This window comes from Molossus molossus, unplaced genomic scaffold, assembly GCF_014108415.1.
Source record: "Molossus molossus isolate mMolMol1 unplaced genomic scaffold, mMolMol1.p scaffold_m16_p_34, whole genome shotgun sequence".
Lineage (NCBI taxonomy): Eukaryota > Metazoa > Chordata > Mammalia > Chiroptera > Molossidae > Molossus > Molossus molossus.
Window position 1 is genome coordinate 901,031 of NW_023425371.1, and position 22,848 is coordinate 923,878.

The window sequence follows — 22,848 nt, forward strand, 5'->3', positions numbered from 1 at the left end:
CTCTGTTGCTCTTGTGAGGATGACATTGCACAGCCTACAGGGGTGGGCAAAAGTAGGTTTACAGTTGTGGGTACACAAAACACAGAATTGATTCTTATAATCATAACCTGCATGTCTTTTTCCATATGAAAAACTGTAGAGCTACTTTTGCCCCACCCTGTATATGAAAGCCCCCTTTTGGGAACTAGTATTTCTTTTTCTTTAAACAGAAAACACCATCAATCCTAACATAGAGTACAAAACACAAGATATTCTGTTTAACATGTTGCTCTTTCAGCCCAGTGACCCATTTCTCAAAACCTGGTGTGTTGTTTGTCGTTTAGAAAGCAGCTCACCACAATTCGGAGAACGTCCTCCACAAGTCACGGCCACAGACAGAGCCGTGGTCCCCAGGCTCCAGCGGCCACCGGGACTGCAAGAGACAGAAGCTCATCTTCGACGATATGTAAGTGTGGGCTGTTGATATGGTGGGGGGCTGTGTGGGAGGGAAACCCCACAGGTGGGGGGGTCATATGCCTCTGAATGACAGTGTGGCCATTTCTCGTGCGACTTGGTTGGTTAAGTGTCTCAAAGGGAATTGCAGCTTAGCTTTGAATGGATCCCTGGGGCCTGGTGGGACTTCAGAAGAGCTTGAATGACCAGTGCTTATGGGGTTGCAACCAGGATGTCTGTAAGTAAAGCAAATGGCATTAACAAGCCTTTCTAAAGGCCTGTATTTGGGACTGTTGGCAGTTGTATGCTACCAGAAAGAGAAGCATTTTTGTTTTGGTAAATTATAACAAGCAAAGAATAATAGTGATTCACTCCTGGAAGTTCTTTTCCTCTAAGATGCTATGTTCTTTATAACAGTATAAAGAGTTCTTATCCAGGAAGAAATCTCCTGTCATCCTTCACCCAGTCCTAGTACTCAAACCCAAGGATTACTTCCACCCCTGGCATCAATTTAAAAGGAGGAGAAACAAGAGAAGCCGATGAATAAAAATAACATCCTGGAATGCTCTTGAGGTGCTGAAAGTGACAAATGAGAAATGATGAAAATGATACTGAAAATTATTTAGGCTCTTAGGGAAAAAAAATACATGTCAAGGACAAGCCTGGAAGGCAGAAGAGACAGTTCCAAGAGTTTGGCTAGACTCTCGTTTTCAACGTCAGCATTCACCGGGCAACCAGGCATCTCTGTGTGAGGCTCCGCGTTAAACCCTGGGCTGAGCAGCATGTGATCGTGAGATCCTGCCCTCGGACCAGATTGCTTGTAGTCCAGCCCAGGGGACTCCCTAAATCACAAGCCTCACCCAAAGGCAGGACATTAAAGGATGCTAAATGTCTCCAAGTCCCAGTTTCCTTATCATTAAACTGGTAGTCATGACATCTGTCTTCGGGGGCTCCTCCTAGGATCCTCTCCAAAGGACACTCATCTGGAGAGTCGAAAGCACTGTGCAGACATGATGACTGTTCCAGCCCCGCCCTCCCCTCCGTTCCCCAGCCCTCATTTCACCTGAGTACAGACAGGGTCTGTTATCTGCTCTGTAGACCTCGCTGAGAAATGGGAATACAAGTTGTGGTCCTCAGGATTACCTGAGTTTCAGTAAGCTAATTTGGGCACAGAATTTGGGGGTAGAAAGCCAAATCCACATTGTTTTTGTTAGTTTCATTTACTGAACATGTTCCAAGATTGAAAGGTTAAGGGTGGCCCAGGACGCCCTGCTATAGTGGCTCAGTTGGTAGAGCGTCATCCTTTGCACCGGAGGGTTGCCGATTTGATTCCCAGCCAGGGCATACACTGGGGTTGCAGGTTCAATCCCCAGTCACCAAAAATTTTAGTGGTTTGATTTTTTATCAGGGTACACCTAGGTTTTGGGTTTGATCCCCAGTTGGGGTGTGTGTGAAGGCAACCAATTGATGTTTCTCTCTCACATCAATGTTTCTTTCTTTCTCTCAGCATGTCCTTGGATGAGGATTTAAAAAAAAAAAAAAGAGTGGCCCAGGAGTACTTGTGTACTCTTCCCACAGCTGCGGTAGCTGCTCTCAACCCCATGCATGCTCTCCTCCTGCCCCCCCCCCCCCATCTCTTCACCTTCTCTACTGCCCTAAGTAGCCAGGGAGGTAGTCATTGCTAAACAAAAAACTTTCATGGCCCAAAGCTTTCCTTCTTTTTAATTTTATTAAATTTATTTGGGTGACATTGGTTAATGAAATCATACAGGTTTCAAGTATACATTTCTACAATAGATCATCTGTATGTTGCATTTTGTGTTCACCACCCGAAGTCAAGTCACCATATATTTGACCTCCTTTACCCTCTTCTACCTGCCCCCCAGACCCTTCCCCTCTGGTGACCACCATACTGTTGTCTGTGTCTATGAGTTTTTATTCATTTGTTGCTTTCAGTTTTATATCCCACATTGAGTGAAATCATATGGTTATTGACTTTTTCTCTTATTTTGTTTAACATGATATTCTTAAGGTCCATCCATGTTGTTGCAGATGGCAGTATTTCATCTCTTCTTACGGCTGAGCAGTATTCCACTGGGTATATGTACCACAGTTTCTTTATCCAGTCCTCTGTTGAAGGACACTTGGTTGTTTCCATGTCTTGGCCACTGTGAATAACAGTGCAATGAACATAGGAGTAAATATATCTTTACGAACAAACGCTTTCAAATTTTTCAGGTAAATACCCAGAAGAGTGATTGTTGAGTCATATGGTAACTCTAATCTTAATTTTTTGAGGAGCCTCCATACTGTTTTCTATAGTGGCGGCACCAGTCTACATTCCCACCAGCAATGAATGAGGTTCCTTTTTCTCCACAACCTCTCCAACCCTTGTTATTATTGATCTTGTTGATAATAACCATTCTAATAGGCGTGAGGTGGTATCTCATTGTGGTTTTGATTTGACTTTCCCCAATAGCTAGTGAAGTTGAGTATCTTTTTATATACCTGTTGGCTATCTATATCTTCTTGGGAGAATTGTCTGTTCAGGTCCAGTGCCTATTTTTTAATTAGATTGTTTGTTTTTCTTGATGTTGAGTTATAAGAGTTTTTTATATGTTTTGGATGTTGACCCCTTATCAGAAATGTTGTTTGCAGATATCTTCCAAACTGCCTTTTTGTTTTGCTCGTCTCTTTTGCTGTACAGAAGCTTTTTAGTTTGATGTAGTCTAGTTCATTTATTTTTGCTTTATCTTCCCTTGCCTTTGAGGTCAGATTCATAAAATCCTCTCTAAGATCAAGGTCCATAAATTTTCTTCTATGTATTTTATTGTTTCAGGTCTTGTATTTTGTTCTTTGATCCATTTTAATTTTTGTAGATGGTAACAAACAGCAGTCTAATTCTATTCCTTTGCATGTAACTTTCCAATTTTCTCAGCACTATTTATTGAAGAGGCTTTATTTTCTCCATTATAAGTTTTTGGCTCCTTTGTTGAAAATTATTTGTCTATATATATGTGGGTTTATTCATGGGCTCTCAATTCTGTTCCATTGGTCTGTGTGTCTGTTTTTTGGCCAATACCATGCTGTTTTGGTTATTATTGCTTTGCTTTATAATTTGAAGTCAGGGAGTATGATACCTCCAACTTTGTTCTTTTTTCTCAGGATTGCTTTGGCTATTTGAGGTCTTTTCATGGTTCCATACAGATCTAATGATTTTTTTGTTCTATTTCTTTTTAAAATGCCATGGGGATTGTGTTAAAAAGGCACAGAGTAGCCCTGGCCGGTTTGGCTCAGTGGTTAGAGTGTTGGCCTGTGGTCCAGAGAGACCTGGGTTTGGTTCCCGCTAAGGACATGTACCTCGGTTGCAGTTTGTCCCCGGCCCTGGTTGGTCATGCGGGTGGCAGCCACTTGATGTGTCTCTTTTACATCACTGTTTTTCTCTCTCTCTCTCTTCCTCTCTCTCCCTCCCACTCTACCTGAACAAAAAATGGAAAAATGTCCTCAGGTGAGGATAAAAAGAAAAAAAAGGCACAGAGTAGTAGTGAATTGGATCAAAAAGAAAACCTAACCATTGTGCTGCCTTCAGGAGATACGTCTCAGCTGCAAGGACAAATAAGACCCAAAGTAAAAGGGTGGGAAATGATTCTCCAAGCAAATGACACCCAGAGAAAAACAGGTGTAGTCATAATTATATCTAACAAAATAGATTACAAGATAAAGAAGGTAACAGAAGGCCTGGCCAGTTTGGCTCAGCAGTTGGAGCATTGGCTGCTGGATCCTGAAGGGTTGCAGGTTTGATTCCCTTTCAAGGGCACGTACCTGGGTTGCAGGTTTGATCCCCAGCCCCAGTCAGGGTCATGCAAGAGGCAGCCAATCAAGATGTCTCCCTCACATCAGTGTTTCTCTCTCTCTCTCTCTCTCTCTCTCTCTTTTTCTCTCTCTCCCCCTCCCTCCTTTTCACTCTCTCTAAAAAATAAATAAATGAAAAAATATTCTTGGATGAGGATTACTAAAAAAAAAAGAAGAAGAAGATAACAAGAGGCAAAGATGGACATTTAATAATGATAAAGGAGACAGTCTACCGAAGCTTTTCTGAAAGAAAGGATTTATTGAGCCAGAAAAGGACAGGTCCTGGGCTGTGCCGTCTGACCCACCAGCAGCAGGGCCAGTGGAGACGGCCACCTATGCCTTCCTGGGGTTGACCCGTTCTTTGGGAAAGAAAGATGTAAGCTGTTTTGAATGAATTAACATTGGTTACAGAGGGGGCCAGGAATAGGTGAAGCGGAGACAGTTCGAGGCAAAGACCAGGTGCACAGGCCATGAGGAAGAAATAGTTACTATTTTTTATCAGTTTCGGGTAACAGTCATGAAAGTTCATGCACGTACTGGATTCGGTAGCATCTTTTGTCCACTGCAGACGTTGATTCTCAGACTCCAGCATCCGTTCAGGAATGGGAGCTGTCTGGGGTTCGTGGGCCCACAGCTGTTAACTGCTTGATTGCTCTTCCTCCTCACTCTCTGCCTGCTGTACTTTCATTCCGGACATCCCAGAGTTTTTCTCTTGTCATCATTAATCCCCTAGGTGGGGGGTGTGGAATGTGAATACAGTCAGTTGGTCAACTACATTTATAATTAGGGTTCAGAGGTGTAAATTGTTCACAGGAGATTGGCCCATTTGTAAAATCAGGAGATTAGAATTGTATTCAGTTACCACGTGGAAATTTGTATTTGGAACTCATCATCTAACAGCAGGTCAAGCACTGAGAGACACTGGACACTGCAGTGCCCAAATCACCAAACATGTCCAGCAGGTGATGTTAAGGGCATGGTATTTACACACACATGTAAAATGAAAACGCAAAGAATTTTCTAATGTATGGACCAGAAAGCTGAATCTGAAACAGCAACAACTGAGTGGTTGTACTTTGCTGTGCAGTTTCTTGAACTACTTATACAAGAAAACGTTTCTTAATCTACCGGGGTTGCAACTAATATAATTTTGTCACTGTGTGTATCAACGAAGAGGCTGTTATCATGTGTTCTTCCCATTAGAAATATGTCTCATTTTTCTGGCCGACAGCTATAATAAAACTGTTTGTCCTTTTATGGATATAGATATAATAGAATTTTAAAAGCACTCTTACATATCCATCATGGCAAGAGAGAGATGTCATATTCCAGTTGCCCTGTGTCCCAATTGCTTTGAAATCCATAACAGTGAAATAAACATGCAACTCAACCAGCCACTCAACCATTGAACTAAAAAGGTTCTGGGAAGCCCTGGCCAGTTTGGTTTAGCAGTCAGAGCTTCTGCCTGCGGACCGAAGAGTCATGGGTTTGATTCCCGATCAAAGGCACGTTCCTGGGTTGCAGGTTCCACTGGTCGGGATTGTACGTGAGGCAACCAATCAATGTGTTTCTTTCACATTGATGGGTGTTTTTTTTTCTCTCTCCCTCTCCCCCTCCCTCCCTTCCACTCTCTCTAAAATCAATGGGAAAATATCCTCGAGTGAGAATTAACAAAAAAATGAATGATAAAGTCCTGGGAAGATTCGTCAAGCTTGAGAAGCAGAGATAAGCATTGTGTCTTCTTGAAACAATAACAGAGATTGTCCCTTAAGAGATCACTGGGCAGGGAAGTACCCTAAAATTGTGTAAAATGTCTCCCAGGTTCAATTGGTATGTGCTGAGCACTTACTAAGGGCCAGATCCAGGGCAGGAAGGAGCTAAGATGCACAGTTAATTAATTCTCAGTCAGCAATTTAGGGGAGAGGGAGGCGCAGGGGTGGCCTCCCTGGAAAGGTTCTCTGGGACCACAAAACCTGCGCCTCCTCCTGGTCCCCGCCCCATCTGCAGGCTTACAGCACTTTCCCCCGCAGCAGCCCCTTGGACAGAGGAGGACCTCAATCCTGTGACCCCCCTGCCTTCCCACGCAGGGTGTCAACAAGCAGTGAAACGGCCACAGCAGGGCCACCGGGAGAAGAAAAGAACAGGAGAGTTAGCACTGAAGTAAGGTGGAGCTGATGGAAACCCAGTCCTAGCGGTCCAAAAAGTAACAGATGCTACACTGTCATTTAATTTTTAAAGCCGCATCGTGTAGCTTTTTAAAAAAGTAAACTCATTCTTTTGTATTATAAATACTCGTTAATGGTTGAATAAACATGCGATTCAGACACCAGACTGAATCCAATGGGCGCTCTGTAACAAGTGTTGAATGAACCCTGCTGAATTAGAATAACATTCCCAGCGGGTAATGCCTGCATTTTTCTTTTTTCGGGAATACAAGGGATCTACATGCAGGTAAATTTAAATCCAGGGGCCGCCAGGCCCCTTTTTCTTTGTTACCAATTACACAGGCACCGTGTGTGCCTTAGGATGCAGATGAAACTGAACAGAATAACACTGATTTTTACAGTGTGATCCCGGTCAGCTTGTTCTGCATAAATTGCAGGCTCAGGTTGGTGGCAGCGCGACGGCACCTCCTCCGCTGACATTTAGCCATGCACGACATTCACTGCTTGACAGCCACGGTCTTAAGGTGACACTGGTGTGATCAAACTTCTGTTTTTAAAAAATCATAAGAGTTTATGTCAATGAGTGACAGCACTTAATTCAACTCAAAGCCCAGAAACTGATCTTATTAGTACAGAGCCAGGAGCTGTAAACTACGCGGTGTCATAATTGGTGACGGGAGTTCTTGGCCAGGGAGAAATCGAGGGAGAACAACTGTGTCATGAAGGCCTCGGTACAGAAGTCCTGAGCAGAGCTGAGTGCTGAAATGCTTGGCCGGGAAAGGCAGCCTCTGTTCCCACCGGCCATATTGCTGCGTCGGAAGCCAGCGAACCCGCGTGCCAGAATGCCTGCTGCTCCCAGAAGGATGGGCCGTCTCCTGCCCATATTTCACTAAGAAGTCAGTCACGACCATCACATTCAGCCAAACCGCCAAACGTCCCATCTGTCCTGTGGCACCAGTAACAGAAGCCCAGCTCCTTCCACCGCCCAACGTTGAGGACAGACCCCCTCAGCTACAGGGTGCTGAAGGCCATGGCATGTGAAATGTGGCTGGTGGGGAAGGAAGAGGGACTTGGCATTTGTAATGTCATTATTTTCGACAGTCTCAGAGCTGCAGGGATTTTAATTTTATAGAGGATGGGAAGATTCCTGTATGTAAAAGGTCAGATCGCTTGCAGCATGATTTAGTCAAAGGACACCAGCTGAAATCCTTGAGCAGGTGCTCTGCATGGCAGCAAGGTGCCCCCATGGAGGGCCGGCGTGACCAGTGCGCTCCTCCTGAGGGTCTCCCCTTCTGAGTTGCTTCAAGGCTGGACCCCACCTTTTCTGATCCGTACGCCTGTATGTTCTTCATAAGGAATTTTTTCCATTACAGATCCCCTGTCTCTCAGCCCAGGTCCTTATTTTGTTCTAACCAAAACAAAGAGAGAGAGAAAAAAGTAAAGGGACTAGGCTTGGAGTGGGAGACAAAGAATTCCGATTTCCCTGTTTGAAATCTTACCTCTCTGATCATTTTAAGGGTTTTGTTGATTTGAGAGAGAGAGGAGAGGGAGGACAAGAGAGAGAGAAACATTGATTTGTTGTACACTTATTTATGCATCCCTTGGTTGATTCTTTTATGTGCTTGGACCCAGGATCAAATCCACAGCCTTGGTGTGTCGGGACAGCACTCGAATCAGCTGAGCTACCCGGCCAGGGCATAAAGGGTTTTGTAAAATTATTTTATTTTAAATGTCGAACAACAGTCAAATTGGTGAGTTTTCATTTCACCAGAAAGTTGCTTTTGATGGGATGACAAGACCCTGCGGCACCCCGCCTGTGCGTCCTGGAAGACGCGCCGCTTCCTATGCATGGCCAAGTGAAGCAGCCGTCTGCTGGCGCCCACGGCCTGTGAGCGAGGCGATGACTGATTGCTGGTGCTTCCGAGAAGCCAGGCTCCAGGGACTCAGGTCCCAGCCAACACCGAGGTTATAGAATCCTTGCTTCCTAAATGCAGTCCACCTGCTTCCTTCAGGAAGCACTCCTAAAGCCAGCGCCAGCCCCCGGAGTGGCGGACTGCAGTGCCTTCTTCCATAGTGTCTCTTCCTCATCAAAACAATGGCTTAACTTCCTCTTTTCAGTTACAACTGGCATTCAATGTTTCAGGAGTGCAGCATAGTAGTTAGACGTTTACATAATTTACAAAATGATCCCCCTGGTAATTCAAGTACCCACCTGGCACCTTACGTAGTTATTACAATATTATTGACCTTATTCCGTAGACTATTTGTAACTACCAATTTGTACTTCTAATCCCTTCACCTTTTTCACCCAACCTCTCTTCCATATGGCAACTTCTTACGTGTTCTTCTTAGTGAAGAAAGTACCCCAAAGCTTGGGACACTGTGACACCTCTGGGGCTTATCAAATGACACACTGACAGGGTATCAGGTGATGAATTCATTTGGTGTGCAGTTGCCTATTTGTCTGATCTGGATTTCAACTTCCCTGAGAAAATTACTCAGATTTCTGCTGTGCCAAGGAACCTGTTTGTTCAAACACGTTGCGCTCTCGTCCCTGCCAGGTTTCCCAGAACAGGCTGGTTCTGCCGGGCGGCTGTTTCACAGAGGTAGGAATTACAGAACGAAGTCTGCCAGCCTCTCCATGGGAGCCCATTCAGCTCCATCTCAGCCACAAAGGGAGAACAAAGAGCAAGGCTGCTTTCATCCTCCTCCGGTGCCAGGAGAAATGTTGGGGTAGCTCCGACCCAGCGGCTGCTCAGAACTAAGGTCCCGTGCTTGTAGGTCGGTGGGTGAGGAGAAGAAAAGAAAAAGAAAACAATCTCTTTGGATCAAGTGCTCAGATTGTTTTTGCTGCTGAGAGCTCTTATAACAAAGATGTATGCAGCTCAGCTTTGCCTTTTTAGATCATTCATTTTTGAAGAGGCCAAGATACACAATTACATGAATGATGTTTAATTGAACTTTTATTAGGTTTGCTCACGTATCCTCATAAAATACCATCACTGAGAAACAACACAAAGAATGTTATTATCTAAACGAAAAACAAAAACTCTAGGTGTTCCGTGTAAAAGGGGAAAAAAATAGATTAGATGACAAACCTATTGGAACACTGAGATAATTAGATTTTGTTTTAGTACCTTTGCCGTGTTCTGTTCTGTAACTGGCATGATGGTGACAAGTTTCATTTTCCTACTGACTTGAACATTGCTGTTGCAATGATGCCCTCGTGACAGTGTGACCCACTGCACCACTGGACACTTGGGGTGACAGCCCATTGGTCCCCTGGCCCAGGAGAAAATGGGCCGTCATCAGGCAGTCTTCAGTGAATTGGTGTAATGAGCCCTGCAGTATATGCAAAGACGAGAATTCTAACCAATGTGTTCAGAAATGGCCTCTGGATGGTGCATTTTCAGCATCTCGAGTTACGGTTGTAACTGCTGTGATATAGTCAGAAAATCAGATGTGTTACTTATACACATACACTATTATGAGTTTGTGACTAAGACTCCACATCAGGTTTAAAAATACATTCGTATGCTGCAGATAAAAGCAGCATTGATTGAGGACCCCATATTAGGAATTAGGAGCCACTGCCATCCATAAGGGTAGCTTAGAAGGCTCGTAAAAACTGAGATGTCATAGCTTATTATCAAGAGAATCCTTTCATGAAAACGAAATGCAGTTGAAATGATGATCTGTTAGCGACAAGACCTACCAAACAGGGCAAGAAAAAAATGACCAAACTCATATACTACAGTGTAGAGCAGATAATGATGTAGAGAATTTCAGGTTGCCATGGAGACCGTTCTCTGGCTCATTGGCTATGTTGCTGCCATCAGAAGCCACCACTCTCTTCTAAGCTCAAAATGAATTCAGTGCTATTCAAGGGGGATTCGTTTACCTTCTCCCGTGTTCCTAAAACTACAGGGTGGGAAAGATCAAAGAGGCCTACAGCACAGTCCCTGCTGAAAACATACCAGCTGCAGAGTTGTGTGAATGCAATGGCTGCCGCCCAGTACAGCTCAGAAGATAAGTAAATGCCCAGAAGTGTAGTGCAAACAAGAGGAGGTGACTCAGATTAGGAAAGAAAGACGAGTATGGACCAAAGTTACCCAAAAAACCTAATGGCGGTGAACTTTTTTAAAAAATTTTTTATTGATTTTTTTTTAGAGAGAGAGGAAGGGAGAGAGAGAGAAAAACATCGATTGGCCATCTTCTGCATGCCCCACACTGGGGATTTGGCCCACAACCTGGGCGTGTGCCCTGACTGGGAATCAAACTGGTGACCTCTTGGTGCATGGGTCAACACCCAACCACTGAGCCACACCGGCTGGGCCTAATGGTGGTAAAATTGGGGGGATAGGTGCCATTTGGCTCATAGTAAATACTCTGTGAATGAGCAGAGAGGAGGGTAGTCCGTGCAGGATAAAGCGAGTGAGCAGAGCTTCTGAGACAGGAACAACATGTTAACAAGACAGTGAGGAGACATGCCCTGTGGTTGAGGGCCTTGGTGAGTAAGTGACCATTGGGTGAGATTACTAGAGGGCTGAACTGAGAGGTCATGGGCCCTGGAGATTGATTTTAGGTCTATGAGTGGGGTGGTGAAATAATGAAAGCCGTATTTTACAAACGTTGGTCCAAGGGTTAGGGTCCGGGATAGATTGACGGGGAGTGAAACTGTCATGCGGGAGAGGTGATGGAAGCCTAGACCTCTGTGGTGGATGTTTCGTTGAGAGAAGAAAGGAATGTTCACAAGGCAGCATCCATAGCGTTTGATAACGGAGAAATGGATGGAAATTCCTGGACTCTTCTTCTGAACAAATTGGCCTTGGACCACCTCTGAAGCTCAGGGGTCTGATCTGGGTTTGGGTGAGAGGCGGGGTCTGATTCTTGGGAGCGTGAAGCAAAAGGAAAACCAAACAATAATGCAGAGGATTTTTCGGGCTGTGAAACTACTCTGTAGGATACTATGATGGTGGGTAAATATTATACATTTGTCAAAACCATAGAATGTTCCACACCATGAGTGAACCCTAATGTGAACTATGGGCTTTGGGTGATGATGATACAGGTTCATTGACTGTAACAAACATATTACTGATGTTGACAGTGAAGGGAGGCTGTGGGTGTGTGAGGCAGGAGATGTATTGGGCGCCCTCTGTGCTGTCTGCTTCCTATCAACTTAAAATAGCTAAAAAAAAATAAGTCTGTTGAAAACCACCACTAACAAAAATAATGTAAATTGACAGAATTGGAATAAAAAACCAAATAAACAGTCAATACGTGTTCAGAGGTCAATATGGGGACAAAGACTTTTTGAAAACCATGTGAAGGCCACTAAAGCCATTCCAATGGAAGAAGTATGGACATCTAGGAATGGACCAGAGAAACCAGAGCCGGTAGGAGCAGGGCCTTCAGTGGAGGAAACCACAGGCCTCACCCTCCAGTGCAGACCCACCAAGATGGCTGGAGGTTTGCAGCGTGAGTGGCAGCAGGAATGGTGAAGGGAGATGAGCCCAAAACAAGTTTCATTACGCATTAAGGAAACCCCTGCAACTGTGTTCCTCATTTCTTGTTGAAGTCGAGTATTTCCAGCATAGTGCCACAGTCATGACAATAATTTATGCCTCAGTGGTTTGTGACCTGTGACTTGAAACTATCTGCCGTGATCCCAGTTTGTGATTGACTGATTGATTGATTGATTGATTGATTGATTGATTAAAACTAGTAAAATGAGGATAATCGTTTTGGATTGCAGTGGAATTGGGAACACGATATTTGTGGTTTTCCTAAGCATTTTGACCTTTTGGGATAAAAGGATGTAAGGATGTTCTGACGACCTAATATTGCAGTAAGGAAGAAGACCCATTAGAATCTGGAAAAGGCAGCTCACAATAAGCATAGAACAATAGGTTAAACAAGCTGTAGTGAATATCAGTACTTACATCTTATCTCCATTTCAGGGAGTACTGGCTCATATTAGATATCCATGAATAGGTCAAGTTTATTGATTAAATAAAGATCCATAATACAAAACAGTTTAGGCTGATGTCACCTAAAGTAGGCAGATTTTTTAAAACGATCAGACTAAGCATTTAAAGATACTGTCTGAAGAGTACCTTAGTGTAACTTGAAGTTATTACACACATTCAGATCAGCCTCTGGATGATTTACCTTCATCTCCCAGCAGAATCAGTGCTGGCCAGGGTATTGCTTTAATAATGCACGTCTGCTGTTAATATTTACCAACCAGCTAATCAGAGCTCTAGAGAATACTTGCCACATTTACCCTGTTACAAGGTGGACATCATTTTACAATTAACATCATTATAAATGGAATGTAATCATACAGCAATACCTCTTTTTGTTTCTCACTGTGAAACTTTAAAATAATGATATATAGATACATATAACTTTACCATTTATGCATGTAAATGCACTGATTTTCATAAGAATACATAAATATATTCAACCATGCATCTCTATACAATTAGTATGAGGTATATTTTCATTCTTTACATTAAAAAGCAATTGTTTTGTGTAAATATCATGTGAAATAAGATTTTTTTATTTGTTTTCTTAACCATGCAATAAAAAATCTGATTCAAATTAGGCACAGAGGAACTGTATTACAATCACTGTAAAGGTAGATGATCAGCATATACTGTGTTTTGAATTGCTGCCTTAAGTGAAATATAATGGTGATATTTTGCATATGGGCTATAATTTGGAAATGTAAAAACTACCTGATTCTTTATTAAGCAGAGTTTTTAAAATTGTGATTTAAGTTTGAACAAAAGGATGGAATATTTTCACAAGCTCTTCCACTTGCACAGTAGTGACATTTGGCACCGCCCTCTCCCTGCAGGCCTCGCAGTGCAGATTATTTTATGCAAGAAGCTAAGCGGATGAAGCATAAAGCAGACGCGATGGTAAGTTCCTTTTCTTTCTAGATACATTTTTCCGAATTACGTTTGTACTGCACCTTTATCACTGGGGTAATTATAAAATCTATTACAAGGATGGCTGGGTCCGTTAAATGGAGAAATGTTTATATAATCAAATGCTCATGGCCCAATAAATTATGACTTCAACCAATAATGTCTGACTGGGAGAAAGCCCTGGATAAACAAATTTTAATTTCATTCTAAGGTTTGAATAGTAACTAGAAGCAGTGGAGTCAGTGGGTGGCTTTTTTTTTTCTTTAAAAATAAAATCTAAGTTTGCATTTTTCTGTCTTGTTAGCCTGACTAACCCTTGGCTTGGTCCCAGGATCTAATCTCTTTTCAAAAAGACTCATGTTCTTCATGTGTATCTGCCAAAATGAATACTTCTCTGAAAGTGTACAACACAGAAACTATTATAATGCACATAAGATTCTAGAGTCATCATGATTTCATGTTTACAAAAAATAATTTGTCTTGCTTGGATAATCTCCTATTTTGGAAAGCTTGAAGCTTTTCAGGCATTAGACTGTTTTTGAACCTCTTTTTTGTTTTTTTCTAAAAGAGATCAATTACATAGTTATTGTATCTTGAGGTCTTATCCAAGAAGACTCTTTCCTGCCCGGAAATGCTGGTTCGGTTCCCCTCCATCATTTATCACTGAGGTTGGGGAGCTGGAGATGCAAAAGGCATTTCAAATGACCTTTATCATATTATTCTAATGCTACTGATGTTGCCCATCAAATATTTATTTGTATGAAGATCACTGCCCAGGTGCACCAGGGTACAAGGGAAACAACCAGAGTATCGGACAATAGAGAAGGTACAGTTCTCTCCCTCTCAAACCCACAGTCTGATGAAGGGTTCTGGTCACTGTCGAATGAAGGGCATCAAATGTTAAAGCAGAATGAAAATTTCTGCCTGAATCACGTAGGGTTATCAGGATTATTCATTCAGAGTCACCTTGTCCAACCCCAAAATGCTTCAGCCAGGAGGGCCCCTACTGGACTCTAAGTACACTGTGCTCACGCCAGCCAGCAGGCCTTTGCACGTGTAGAGCCTCACACTTGCAGCTCACACATACTTACACACACACTCGTGTACTCACACCTTCAGCATGCTCCCCAATCCTTTCCTTCCTGGTGTCATTTCCGGGTCTCCTCCAGAGGCCTCGCAGACTCTGCAATCCCATCACTTGCCCCCCTTCCTACCATTTCATGTTCACTGGACTCCTGGCTTTGCATCTCCAGTTCATCACAGACCGCCTAGTACTGGGAACTGTCTTGTGGGTGCACATTGTTTCTCTCTAAATGTGTTGTATATACTTCGAAGGAACTTGTGTGCATCGAGTGCACATAGTACAAAATTGAGTGCTTCAGAAAATACTTATTGAATGAAATGGCTTCCTTAACCTGAAAGTGTAGCCAAGTAATATTTGATAGCCTATTAGGGCTATAAACTGTTTAAAAATTTGATTTGCTAATGAGGGAGCATTTTGCTCCACATTTTTGTTTTCTAAGGCATCGTTATCAATGGGAACTTTTTAGAGTCAAGACTTATATTAGTAATTAAAGTATTTGTGTAATTCTGTTTTGATTGATGAATGAATATTTGAAAACTGGAGAGATTACGCGATTCAAACTTAAAATATGTAATTATCTACAGAGAGTAACAATGTATGGAAACAGGACCTTGATGTGTAAATTTGGTTTTATGAGAACCTAACAATATAGAGCTGATTCTTGCTGTTGTGGGGAAAAAAATTAACATCAATTTAAACAACCTCATATAATCCACACCAAAAAATATGGTTTTTATTAAATATCACCTCTGTGTTCCATTTTAGCTAAGCTGAAATGTTGCCTTGAGTTGTATCTCCTCTTTCTTCTCCTCACTCTCATCCTTACGTGAGGTCCTAACTGTTAAAGAAATAAGTAAACACACACATCCTAGGAGGAAAGCATGGACATGGAAATGTCACCAATAATGTAAAAGACGTAAATCGTCAAAGTTGGAATACAGAAAAAAGTACGAAAACTCTCATATGGAATCAGACCTACCAACTTCGCTCTATAGTTAGTAGAGCATGGGAGAACAAGGAATGAAGTTTCCATGCAGTAGGGGTCAAAAAGAGGGAACCAGAAATTAGAGCAGCCTGAAATTCTGAGCAATTCTGATTGGCAGTTGTTCTGTGATTTGGTACAGTTCTGTCTGTAACCATCCACTCACTCACCCTACACCACGGGTAATTTATGAAGATAACTAGGAAGGGAGTGTCCCATTTCTTTTTTTCTCTCAGCCCCATTCACAGGATTTTGGAACTCAAAAGGTGAGTTTCTCAAATAAAGTGTATAGACAATGGGACAATGATGTTTAAAATCTGTACTTAGGGAAGACACTGTGTTAACTCTGTTCATCAGGTGGAAAAGTTTGGAAAGGCTTTGAACTACGCAGAAGCAGCCTTGTCATTCATTGAGTGTGGAAATGCAATGGAACAGGGCCCAATGGAATCCAAATCTCCTTACACAATGTATTCAGAAACAGTGGAGCTCATCAGGTAAGTGCTGTGTTCTTTTACTGGCTGGGTGGGGGCAGGGGAGTGAGGAATGTGGGTAAGTACCCTGAATACAGAGAAAAGAATGTCAACCTGTACTATCAGCTATCAAGCACCTTTGTTCATCTCCAAAAGTAACAATGTAAGATTTTGCATGACCCTCTCGCACCCCTGCCTCCTTGGTTCTTGTTGTGAGTGAGACAAGGCAGCTCCTGTAACTGCTTATTGCTGTGTGAGGGAAGCTGAGTCTGGGTGAACCGTGAATGCCTACTTCATCCAGCTAGGGAGTGGCAGGTTTTTAACTCATCTCACCTCTATGCTGCCTTTTAAAAATCTGATTCATGTTAGTATAATCTCAACACTAACTCCACCAATAAAAATTCAGGAGTATTTAATGAAAGGAAAGAAGATTTGGGGGGATTTTAGGAAGTGAAATTTACCCTATGACATACTATCTCAGAAGGTCTTGGCATAGTGTAAGACTCAAATATGAGCATCATTCCCCAACCTGGGTTAAGAGGTGTAATGTGAGCAGAAGCAGGGTTTCTGCTGGGGGCACATCAAGGAGTTTGTGGGAGATGTTGATTTTTCGTGATGGATCCCTGAAAGGCACATCCTTATCATCTCAATGAACCATTAAGGGAAGTTCATCCATTAACCCTACTGAAAACCTTTGTCATATGAGTTATGTTTTTAGCCAGTTTAGCCTCTTTGAATGCTGTCTAATACCCATAATATAAAAGAATTCTTTCAAAAACTAACAGAAATAAAAATCTCACTGGATGGGCTCAGTAGTACAGTGAAAATGACAGAGGATAGAATCAATGAACAGGAAATAGAATTTACGCAATCTAAGTAACAGAGAAAATAGACTGGAAAAAAAAGGGGTAGAGCTTCAAACACAAAGACAAAAGATTCAACATATGTATCATTGGAGTCCCAGGAGGAGAGGAAGACAGTAGGACTGAAGAATATCTGAAGAAATAATGGCTGAAATTTGCCAAATTTGAAAAAAGACATAAACCTATAGGCTCAAGAAGCTGAGAAAAATCCAAATAGGATAAATTCTAAGAAATGCACTTGAAAACACGTCATAACTACATTTCTAAAAACTAAAAACAAATAATTCTGAAAGCAACCAGAAAGAAACTACATGTTACCTGTAGGGGAACACCAATTCAAATGACAGCCGACTTCACATCTGAAACCATGAAAGCTAGAAGACAGTGGCACAGTTTACAAGTGCTGAAAGAAAAAGAAAAAACTATCAGTGAATTCTAGATTCATTGAAACTTCATTTTTTCAGGAATGAAGAAGAAATAAATATATTCTTAGACTAAGGACAACCCATCCTTGCAGATTAGCCAGAGGAAGTACCTCAAATAGAAATGAAATGACCAAAAAAAAAGGGGGGGGTGGGAATCTTAGAGCATCAGGAAAAAAGAACAACAGAAGAGCAATTTGGATATGTGCCATAAACTGTCCTCATGAGTTTCGTAAATCATATATGATGATCAAAACAAAAATTATACCACCATCTGATACTCAAGACAATGTTATTTAAAAGTGGAGAAAGTAAAGGGACTGAAGCAGAAGTAAGGTTTCCACACTTCACCGAAAGTGGAGAGTGTTGATACCAGTAAATTGTGATGTCGCATGTGTGTATTGTAAAACCCAGAACAACCACTATGAAAACTATGCAGGAGATACACCTGACAATGCTACAAATCTGCATATTTTGGAGATGGTATAATAATAGTATCATTTCTTGAGCAATTTGCAACAAGCCAGCCCATTATGCCAAAAGCTTTCCAAATACTATCTCAGTTCATTCTTACAACAACCCTATGTAATTAGCAGTATTAATATTACTTGATAAATAAGGACATGGAAGTTTAAAGATACTAGTTTGTCTAAGCTCTCACAACTAATAATTGTCTGCTGGGATTTGAACCCAGGAATCCCTGACCATTCCACATATACCTCAGCTCTCGCAAAGAGTCTGTAAATAACTTAGTATGTTATTGAGAAGAAAATGGCCACGGTCCTGAGAGTGTGATTAAGTAAAGTTCATAAAAGCCACTAGTTATGCGCCCAGGATACTTACCCTACTGTCAGAATAAACGCTATGTCACAATGAAAAAGGGGTAAAACCAGGCATTTATCTGAGTACAGGAGCGAACATTTTTTCTGGAGATTGGCCTGGAAGGATTAAACTTTGCCTCCTTCTCGTCAGCCACTCGGCCATAATTTAAAATGTGTAAAAATGGATGTGTCACCATATACGTGGAATACTTGAACTGGTGTCATCCGGAACCATCTTCAGCATTTGAACCTGTATTGTTAAAGGACAGAAAGCAGCTAGATGGTCATAAGAACTATTTTCTTCTAGTCATCACAATAATATAATGCTATAGGAAAATGAGGCAGCATCCGCTAGCATTTAAGAAAGAGTTATCTGCAAACACTATGAAAAACTAAATATTGGGCAGAGAGAACGTCCATCATAGCAGATGTTCTATTGATAATAAGAAAGGTTTTTAAAAAAATTTTTGAGTGGGATCCAAGACGGTGGTAGAATAGGGGGAAGTTACACTCACTTCCTCCCAGGACCAGACTGAAACTACAACTAAAATGTAGATCAATCAACCTGAATAACCAACCAAAGACTAGCTGAATGGAACTCTTATAACCAAAGATTTACAGAAGAAGCCGCATCAAGACTGGTAGGAAGGACAGAGAAGCGCAAAGGGCTGGCCCCGCACCCACGGGCAGTGACTAAGATCCCTCGAGGATGGTCTCAACCCCACACCGGGCTCCCAGCCCAGCGCACCAGAGCCAGGAACAGGCGCCCACATAACATTCGTTTGTAAAAATCAGTGGAGGTTCTGCCACCAAGAAGAGACAGGAGTCTGCTAGAGACACAGGCTCCCTCGTGAAGGGCCAGCACACAAACTCTCACTCGCAGCCCCTCACCCTGGGATCCAGCAGGGGGGGGCAGAGCAGACTCAGGTTGCATGAGGAGAAACTGGGCTTTGTGGCTCTAGGGAGAGAGCTGAAGGGACAGCTGCCAGGACCCCTGTGCTGAGTCCCCCTCTCGCACTGAAGACACCATCATTCTCGGGTGGAGCACTCCCTCCTTACAGTCTGAGCCTGGCACATGCAATAGCCTCACCCCTGGGACTCCGTCATCCGCCCAGTGGAGCTCACACCCTGCTGAGGAGCCAGCTGCCTGTGCAGGGGTATGGAGATGCAGGCAGACTCAGGGTTCAGTGACTGAGTTGTGTGGCTCTGGGGCAAGGCCACTTCTCCCCTCCCCCACGCCTGACCTGCGCTCCCCTTCATGGGAGCTCCACTAGCCCCACCCGGTCTCCCAGCAGCCCCACCCTGCTGAGCTCCTGGCAGAATCTAGGACACAGTGATTTGAGTGGCTCTAGGACAGGATCTGTTTGGTACTAATAAACCCTCTGGCCTCACCCTGACAATTTTCTGAGGCCCTGCCCCACCACAAAGGTCTGCAGGTACCCGGCAGGTGGCCCTAGACTTGGTATACAAGGGGACTTTTGCTGAGTGGCCTCTGACTGAGCACTGGCACTGAGATTGAACCTGTTATCAGTCTGGTGAACACCACTCACCCCTATCTAGTGACTCTCTGCGAATCTACCTCATGTGACTCAAGGAGCACCAGAGGCTCTTTCAGTGACTGAGCCTAACAGGCAGCCAGCAGGTGGAGGCAGGCAGAGGCAGATCTCAGGGTGCCTTGGGCCTTTTGCTGACCTGTCGCTGGACGTGGTGCTTGTGCAAGCCAGCCTTGGTGCATAGCCTGGTCCTTCCCACACACACCCAGGAAGAGCAGAGGCAGCCACAAACTGGATCATCCTGGAGCTCCAAACAGGTTGCCCAGGGCCAGTCACAGGAAGTGTCAGACATCGCTGACCTGCACCAGAGTCCCTCGCAAGAGACCCCAGATCCAACACACCCGGTGGTCAGCTTCAGACAGCTTTAGAGCAGGATCCAATTAGCTTCACAAGCAGCATAGCCAAAGGGAGATCTTGACAGGCACCAGACTCTGCTGAGGCAAAGTCCACTTACCATGATCAGCCCTGCACAGCAGCTTGTACACTGTGGTTGGGTCAGTACCCACAGTCAGCCAGCCTGAGGGTCAGACCCACACACAGACAGGCCAGTAGTAAACCCATGACTCAGTTACAACAGGAGGACTCACAGAACCCACACAAGGGGTGTTCCTGGAACACACAGTTCAGGTGATTAGGGAGACTGCACCACTGGGTCCCACAGGACACCTACTACGTAAGGCCACCAAACAAGGACTAAGAGACACAGGAGATCTACCTAATACATCGAAACAAACACAAAGAGGCAACCAAAATAGAGAGATCAAAAAAACAAAACAAATCCTAAATGAAAGAACAGGAGAAATTGCCAGGGGAAAAAAAAAAAAGCTAAATGAAATGAAGGCAAGCAATCTACCAGATATAGAGTTCATAGTAGCGTTATTTACAACAGCTAGGATATGGAAGCAGCCAAAGTGTCCATCAGTAGAGGAGTAGATAAAAAAAAAAGCTGTGGTAGCCCTGGCCGGTTTGCTCAGTGGTTAGAGCATCGGCCTGCAGTCCAGAGAGACCCAGGTTCGATTCCCGCTAAAGGCACGTACCTCGGTTGCAGTTTGTCCTCGGCCCTGGTTGTGTCGTGCAGGAGGCAGCCACTCGATGTGTCCCTTTCACGTCAATATTTCTCTCTCCCTTCCTCTCTCTCCCTTCCACTCTATCTGAACAAAAATGTCCTCAGGTGAGGATAAAGAAAAAAAAAAAAAAAAAGGCAATATATTTACATAATGGAATACTACTCGGCTGTTAAAAAAAAAAAAAAAGACAGAAATCTTACATTTTGAGACCTCATGGACGGACCTGGAGAATATTATGCTAAGTGAAATAAGCAAGTCAGAGAAAGACAAATACCATATGATTTCACTTATATGTGGAATCTAATGAACAAAGTAAACACATAAAATAGAAATAGACTCATAGAGAACAGACTGTCAAAGGGGAAGAGGGTTGCAGGGCTGGGTGAAAAAGGTGAAGGGATTAAGCAAAAACACCAAAAACAAAACAAAACAAAAAACAACCTCATAGGCACAAACATCAGTATGGTGATTACCAAAGGGAAAGGAGGCAGAAGAGGATGAATGGTGATGGAAGGAGACTTGGAGTGTTGAGCACAATACAATATACAGCTGATGTATTAGAGAATTGTACACCTGAAACCTATATGATTTTATTAACCAGTGTCACCCTAATAAATTCAATTAAAAGAACTTTTAAAATTGCTTTGGTTTTGCTTTCTTTTCTTTTCTCCCAGGTATGCCATGAGACTAAAAACACACTCAGGCCCCAATGCCACACCAGAGGATAAACAACTGGCTGCATTATGGTGAGTGCATCACATCGGCTTCAGATAGCCTGCCCAGCCTATATATGGTCATTGGCAAACCAGGTGCTGAAATGCGTAGTGTATTTCTAGAGCTGCTGACATGCAAAACCACATGCAAATCTAATGGTGGCCAGGGAGAGCCCACCCATTGCTTGCTTCTGTAGCAGCCATGAGGTGCATGCTTCGTGATTGCAAACGGACAGGTCCATTTTGCATGGATAAGTTTCTGTGTGTGTGTGTGTGTGTTAAAATCAGGTAGGTCTGTGTTTTAATGATTTGAATGTGAATTGTGCCAAATGTTAATATCTCTTGGGTTTAACATTTAGTTGCAATCAAAGCAATTCATCTATCTCTTTACATGTGGGATTAGCATGAGCAAATGAAGATGACGCATTCAAGTCCTCAACACATTAAATTGAGGAGCAGTTCATTACACTTTGATAATGAAAGCTTTCCTTGTAAAATTTTAACCAACATTAATAGATTTTTATATCTGTAACAATTACATGATAATGAATATCTGATTATAGTAGTAATTTCCCTGTACTTCTTCTCAGGATACCTCACTTCACTCCCCTAAATCATAAGATAGCTCTTTATTTATTCCTTTTGTGATAGGGATCCAGATATTTTGCTCTATGAAGGTTTATACTTCCCATGATCTGCAGTGTGAGTACACAATCAAGTCTCAAAACAAAACAATAGCCCTTACTTGTTGGACTCAGCGGTTAGTCAGGGTCTCTTTCAGCTTTGATTCTTGCTCAAGGGCATGTGCCTGGTCCCCCTGGTCAGGGCCCATGTGGGAGGCAACCAATCAATGTCTCTCTCTCTCTCTTTCTCTCCCCACCCTTCCTCCCTCCCTTTCTGCCTCTCTCTCATCCCTCCCCCCTTCCACTCTATCTAAAAATCAATGGAAAAATATCCTCAGGTGAAGATGAACAATAACAATAACAGCAACATACACACAAGAGAGGGCCTTGGGTAGTCTTGCATCATCACATCATCTGGAGTTTGATATGCTAAGAAGAGACCATGAGATTGTGTTTGGTATGTTGGTAATCTAGCATGTCAACACCACACCTGAGTTAGCAAATAATTATAAGTGAAAAGCACCAAGCGAAAGAGGAAACGTCTTGGGAAATGCTTTCTGCGTTCTTTTCAAACTTAAAGTTCCATATTAGGATTAATAAATTAATGATGATTAACATTATATAAGATTAGTAATATGTATATAAGTATATAAAATATTATATAAAACAAAATAATCTCAGCATAGAGTTTTTATTGTTTATAAAATACATATCTATTCCTTTATTTGAACTAATTATATTCAAGTAAAGTAGTTTAAAGGTAAAGGGGTAAAAACAGGTGGAAGGCTTTTCTTCAGCAAAGCCAGTGGTGCCAGAAGTTCAGGGGTCAGAGGGAAATCAAGTCACTCTGCCCTGAAACT

General features: G+C 42.8%; 1 protein-coding gene across 1 annotated transcript in view; it reads left to right on the plus strand.

The window, feature by feature from the left end:
• Window positions 1-22,848, plus strand: part of AFF3 (AF4/FMR2 family member 3) — a 538,134-nt gene that overhangs the window by 505,804 nt on the left and 9,482 nt on the right. The window contains exons 15-18 of the mRNA XM_036281386.1: window positions 324-445; window positions 13,318-13,381; window positions 15,814-15,950; window positions 21,327-21,398. Of these exons, the coding sequence (XP_036137279.1) occupies window positions 324-445; window positions 13,318-13,381; window positions 15,814-15,950; window positions 21,327-21,398 (395 nt within the window). The remainder of the gene's footprint in view (window positions 1-323; window positions 446-13,317; window positions 13,382-15,813; window positions 15,951-21,326; window positions 21,399-22,848) is intronic.